Source organism: Charadrius vociferus, unplaced genomic scaffold (genome assembly GCF_000708025.1).
Source record: "Charadrius vociferus isolate BGI_N301 unplaced genomic scaffold, ASM70802v2 scaffold1, whole genome shotgun sequence".
Lineage (NCBI taxonomy): Eukaryota > Metazoa > Chordata > Aves > Charadriiformes > Charadriidae > Charadrius > Charadrius vociferus.
The window spans coordinates 2,885,648-2,891,647 of record NW_009647680.1 but is presented as its reverse complement, the minus strand read 5'-3'; the positions used below and the strand labels follow the sequence as shown (position 1 = coordinate 2,891,647).

At 50.4% G+C, this 6,000-nt stretch overlaps 1 protein-coding gene across 1 annotated transcript in view; it reads left to right on the top strand.

Annotated features, from left to right (window-relative positions):
- The first annotated feature begins 654 nt into the window (after positions 1-654).
- Positions 655-6,000, top strand: part of MTNR1B (melatonin receptor 1B) — a 29,337-nt gene continuing 23,991 nt past the window's right edge. The window contains exon 1 of the mRNA XM_009881182.1: positions 655-865. Coding sequence (XP_009879484.1) covers positions 655-865 — 211 coding nt within the window. The remainder of the gene's footprint in view (positions 866-6,000) is intronic.

Here is a 6,000-nt window from a genome sequence, read left to right as displayed (position 1 = left end):
CAAAATCCCACCTGGGTGCACCAGGCCCGGCAGGCGGCGAGGGGAAGGGGCTTCCCTGGGCCTTGCCCGGCCGGCAACACACCGGACCGAGCCTCGAGGGAAAAAAAATCCACACCCCCCCCGCCGTTTCACCGCCGCGGCGAGAGGCGGGGTGCGGCCGAGCCCGGCGGCGGGGAGCGGCCTGCAGCCAAGCGGGGCGGGAGGCTGCTGAGGAGGGAGTTTCCCCGCCGGCTCTTCGCCGCCCGCGGCTCTCCCGTTTCTCCAGCCCCGCAAGCCGCCACCGGGGGTGACCGAGCGCGGCCGCCTCCGCTGCCCCCGAGAGCCGCCTCCGCCGCCCGCCGCCGGCGGGATCCCCTCACCCCGCCGAGGGGCGGCTCCCTCCCTCAACCGCCGTGGGCGTGGCCGGGGGGCGTGGTCCAGGCGTAATGCCCGCCCCCCGGCCTTCCCCCTACTGGCTCCGGGAGGGGGTGTTGGGCGCTAGCCCCGCCCCTAGCCCCGCCCCGGCAGCTCGGCGGGGGAGCGGGAGGGGCAGCGCCCGCGGCGCGGCCGTTAAAAGCCTTCCCGCCCGCCCGCGCGGTCAGTCAGCGGGGTCGCCGCGCCGGGCGGGTACGGTGGGGAGGTGGTCGGAGCGCAGCGTCGCGCCGGGTGTCAGCGATGCTGGAGAATGGCTCCCTGAGGAACTGCTGTGCCCCGGGGGGGGAAAGCCGCTTCGGCTTGGCGGAGCGGGAGGCGGCGGGTGCCCCGCGGCCCGCCTGGGTGGTGACGGTGCTCTCCGGTGTGCTCATCTTCACCACCGTGGTGGACATCTTGGGCAACCTGCTGGTCATCGTCTCCGTCTTCAAGAACCGCAAGCTCAGGAACTCAGGTAAGGGCTGGAGCCGCGGCCCCCACCGCGGCGGCGGCGCCCGGAGCCCCACGGTCCTCCTGGTTTCCCGCCTCTGGCTGCCCCGAGGGGACTAGCCTGCTTGTAGCGTCCGGGGCGGGCCACCTGCTAAAGGCGGGGGACCAAAGAGCCCCCCTCTATCGGTGCTCGGCCGATAATGTGGGCGGGGACCTCCCAGCGCTCGGGCCTGTGGCGGTCCTGCCGAATATATCGCCCCCACGCTCCCCTTAGCCTGTGCCCTGTCCTGCCCTAGCCCTTAAAGGGGGGAATGCGGGTCATTAAGTGGCTTTTAAAAAGGCATTGTCTAGTCTCCGTGGAGCTACTGATAAAGGGAATGGGTGCCATCCGATTAAAATACCGGAGAGAAAGAGCGAGCCCAAAACGGTCGGAGAAAGAAAGAAGGAACTTTAAAACTTGCTGAAGAGTACTTCCGAAGATGCGGCGCTGTGCGTGTGCGGGAAGGCGGCTCAGCCCACGCCCCGGAGTCTTCATCGGAGTACACGATAGTCGTTCACGACATCGACTTTCTTGTCTCCACACCGAATAGCCTTCAACCAGAAATCAGCCAATAAAGTGGGGTGTTTTCCTTGAATCGTGTCTATAGTTTTTCTTTGTGTGTGCTAAAATGTGGCTCTGCGTGTTTTATTTGCTAAACTGATTTGCTTCCTCATTGTTGCTGGACTCACGTGTTTCAAACTACAAAACTCTGTAGTCAGCAGCAATCTTCATGGATTTGCCTCCCTCTATCCGGCCAACTCCTTACCCGATTCACGTCTGTCCCACTGCATGCGGACACTCGTTCCCTCCCCCCCGCTTTCCCAGCTGATGCCGCCGGCTGCGGTCTGCCAGCGGGTTGTTGGGTGATGCGCTGAGTTAGGCTGCTGCTCGTCTGGCTGGTGGGTATTGGTGCAGTATAAGGTGCTACCCCCCGAAATAGTGGTGTATCTACTGAAGTATTCATAGCACCAAGCAGTTGCCGAAACTGCTGGCTTCTTCGGGTCTTGAATGCCACCGTTTTGCGGTGCGCAACGCAGGTCCGGGTGACAAAACTTTGAGAGCTGAGGGAAGTCAGATGCACAGCATCTACTGGCTCTGCCTCCTGCCGGGTCCGGCACCACACGCAAGAAGAGACAGCGGGGTGCTCCCTCACCGTGGGGAAGGAAGGAGAGAGAGCTGCTGACTTGTTTTCTCCCGGGTGTTTTCTGTTTGTTTTTTGTGTTTGGTGGGGTTTTTTTGTTTGTTTGTTTTTTTATGGGTGTCCCTTCCCGAGCGCTTTCGTGGAAGCAGGCACTCGTTTGCCCTTGTTTTAAGTTAAATGATGTTTAGGAACAGACGCAGCTTACGGAGGGATGTTACTTCCTCTCCCCAATCACCCGTTACACATCTCACTGCGTGCGAGGGATGCCGGCGGGTCACACGTCCGTGGGGCTGAGCCATAACACCCCACGGAGCAGCGCCGAATTTGAGGACGTCTGAAAGTGCGGTTTGGGTGAGCAAGGGAAGAAACGGGGAGGGAGCTGCTGGGGGCACGGGGCGCGGCCCTTTGGCTCGTACTTAGGCTGTAGGTTCAAGGGAGCCAAGCCGGTACCGAGGGCAGCGGAGCCGTACCGAGGTCGGTGACGCCTGAGGCGGTGCCGTGCCGGGGAAGGCGGCATCCCCCGGTAACCAGCAGCGCCGGGAGCTCTGGGCGGAGCGGAGTTGGGCGCACCGCGGCGGCGGGGGAGGGAGCTCCCCCCACGCCTCTGTCCCTCGGGAGCCCCCCGTGAGTCACCGACGCCCTCCCGGCCCCTGGGTGCCGGGGGAGGGCGCGTTCCCGGAGGGATTCGTGCCGGGGAGCGCCCAGGGAAGAGGCTCTCACTGGGAGCGCGGGCAATCCAAGGCATCAAATCCCGGCCGAGGCGGGGAGCAAGAGAGGGGCGTTCTTCTGAAAGGTTTCTTTCCTTCAAACGACAGCAGAGGGGAGGGGTTGGACTGGAAGAGAGTGATCTCTGGAAGAATAAGTTTCAAAATACTGATCAAGGTGCTCAGTGGCGTCCTAAGACTGTTGAAATAAGACGTGGTCGTCTTATCTAATTCAAATACTTACTAACTCATCTCCTTCTAGGATCCTCCTTAATATGATGTCACTGACCCTGTCCCAAGGATCTCTTCATCTTTGATAAGTATCATGAAGAATAGCAGGGAGTTCCTTCTGCATAATCTTCATAAAGTTAAATACCTTTTAAATTGCCAGTTTTCCATCAGGGAGAGATGGTTCTTGGGGATGAAGCTGAAAGAGGATAATTTGGCAAATGTCCACAGAGGTCTTTCAAGAGAAAATTTCTTAAGGAAGGAGCAGAGGACTGCAAACTGATGTAGGTGGAGTGATGGAGGGAATGGGGAGGTGGTGGAGAGCTAAGGCACTGCTTGGGAGCCCTTAGCCCCTGACAAAGAAAGAAGATGGACAAGCAGGTGGACTTACAGGTTTTCCTTCCTGAACAAAATAGAAAAAACATGTTCATACTCACAAGGCGAGTGGATGTGGTAGAAAGTGTAATGGTGAGGAAAAATGGCATTAAAGGGGTTAGACTTGTAATAAGGGATGTCAGAGAGGGACAAGATGAAGCTAGTGGAATGGTTGTGACAAGAGACAGGGTGTCCAGATGACCAAATAAAAAAGGAAGAGCTATAACACCATGAACACTCAATTCTCTTTGAAGAAGCTAATGAGAGATTTTCTTGGATAGGGATGAAAGTCTGGGACTTCAAATAAGCCACAGGTGTATGAAGAATAAATTAAGCAGCTCTGCCCACTTTCCTAGTACAAATAATAATCTTCCCTTGAGAAAGCAAAACAGGTCTTTAGCATATTTCCAGGATTTATCAACACTATTCTGTCCTAGGCTTTACAGTGAAAACTGATAATTGCAAATAATGTAATTATGCATCACTCTCCTTAAAATTAAAGTGTGATCAAAAGCAAATCTATTTTAATGCTATTATGAGGCACAAGAGTGGAGTGAAATAAAATGACCTGTTAGCCTTTATATTGGTAAGTATTATGCTTAGCAGGAGAGAAATGGAGAATGGGTAGGATTGGTGCTTTTAGAGATTTCCTCATTCACTCCTTAAACAGTGGGAATTTTGCCAGCCTTCCAGCAGAAGGATTGTTTCATAGCATACAGAAGCCTCTTTCCCATGTTTAAATCTGGTTTTGGAGGGGAGGGGAAAATTTGTGAAGGCTCTTCCAAGTAATGCATAGCATAATTTGTATGAATCAACATGCTTGTCTTCTTACATAACTGCACTCAGTCTTCCTGTGAGAGGCTGAGCAACTTCTAATCTCTAAAAGTGATTTAATTTACAGAAATTAATGCTTTTATCGTTCCTAATTTTGGAAGGGAATAACTTTGTCCAATACACTACAAAATTAAATAAAACTTTGTATACGGAAATAATAAAATAATTTAGCCTGTCTTTCTATTTGAAATGTCAAATGGGTTCTGGATTTTCAAAAGCAACTATTGATTTTGGGTGACTTCAATTAAACATGCCCAGTTGAAGGCAGCTTTTAAAGTGCTACTTTTTTGAAGTGCTGAAGTTTACATGTACTCAACAATTACTGCTGGATGGTCAAGTATCCTGAAGGTGCATCAAGTCAATCAAAACCACTAGATGCTTTTAAGAATTTGAGGATACATTTGTATAGCCATAGCTATAATCATAACATTATGGGCTGGTATAAGAACCCAGTAGGAAGCACTTTAGAGGGTGGGAACTGGCAAGGCATCTCCCGCAGGAGAGAGTTAAAGCAAAGCATTTTTATTTCATTGGCCTTAAAGCCAGCATAAAGTCATCAAGAGGTGAGAAGTAGGCACATTAACTCAATATAATTTCAAATAGTAGTGACGACTTGGGACCTTTTGACTTTTGGCAGAAGGCCTAATATTAACCTTGGTGGACTGCCAAAGAATACATTAGCAGAAAGTAATATTTTTAGTGCATTGTGTCAACCCTCTTCACTCTCTCCACTATTTTCCTTTCTATATATAACAGCTAACACAGCACAATGAGACTTCAAAGGGCAAGGTGCTGTTGCAACACAAATTAAATGAAATTTCATGTTTCTTTTGCCTGTAAGAACATGGGTTTATTTGCATGTTTAGTTCTATCTAATGTGTGTGTGGCTGTAGAGAGGGACAATACTTCTCGTATGTACATCCATACGAAATTAAACATTCCTGCGCATAGAATTGCAATTTTGGTAGTTGTCTATCTACTAAATAAGCATGTTTGGCAATATAACCAAGTCTTGTACTCTTTCTCCATGCTGTTTCTCTTTCCATGGCCTTCAATTCACATCTCCGTAATATAGCTGAGGGTATGTTTTCTCCATTGTTATATGCTGTTTTCAGTTATTCTTCATCTCTTTGGCCCCACCAGTTCTCTTTCTTTCCTTTATTCCTCCCCTTTTATTGTTCCTGTCCCCTGGGATAGAGGACAGTTGTCTCCTGGGGTGGAATTCATCTCTTAGAACAGTGGAGATACCTGTTTCTGAACTTCTTCCCTTGCGTTCCCTTTATAATCAATGGAGAAAAAATAAGCTTTTGTAGGGCATAGTTAATCTAATTTATTTTTTAAATCTACATTAGGATGACATGATTCAGCCTGTAAAAGTGTTTATTTCTCTCCACCAAAAGCAAATAAACACAAGAGGGACTATCTCAATGTAGTCACCTACATTTAGGTGAGAAGAAATCAACATATGAAGTCAGAAGTTATCATGTAATTCTTCTAGTAACTTGTCAAGTTCTATTTTTAAAGTTGCATACTTTCCTCTCCCTCACCACCTGTCCTCCAAGGGATCATATTGATCCAAATAAGACTGACATTAAAAAAAAAAAAATTATTACCAATACAACTGCAGTGTTCAATATGCTTCCTGCGCCCTGAAACCTCTTGGCAAAATTGTCTTTTAATATCAGCAGTGATGCTGACAAGAACGTATTTTGATGAACAGAGCATGAGATCCCACTCTTATGGTTTCAGCTTTTGTACTCCCGACTTCTTGAACTCTGGATCCATGGACTTCTTAGCCCTGGGACTGTGTGTATTTGGCCTTCACATTCTCTCTCACG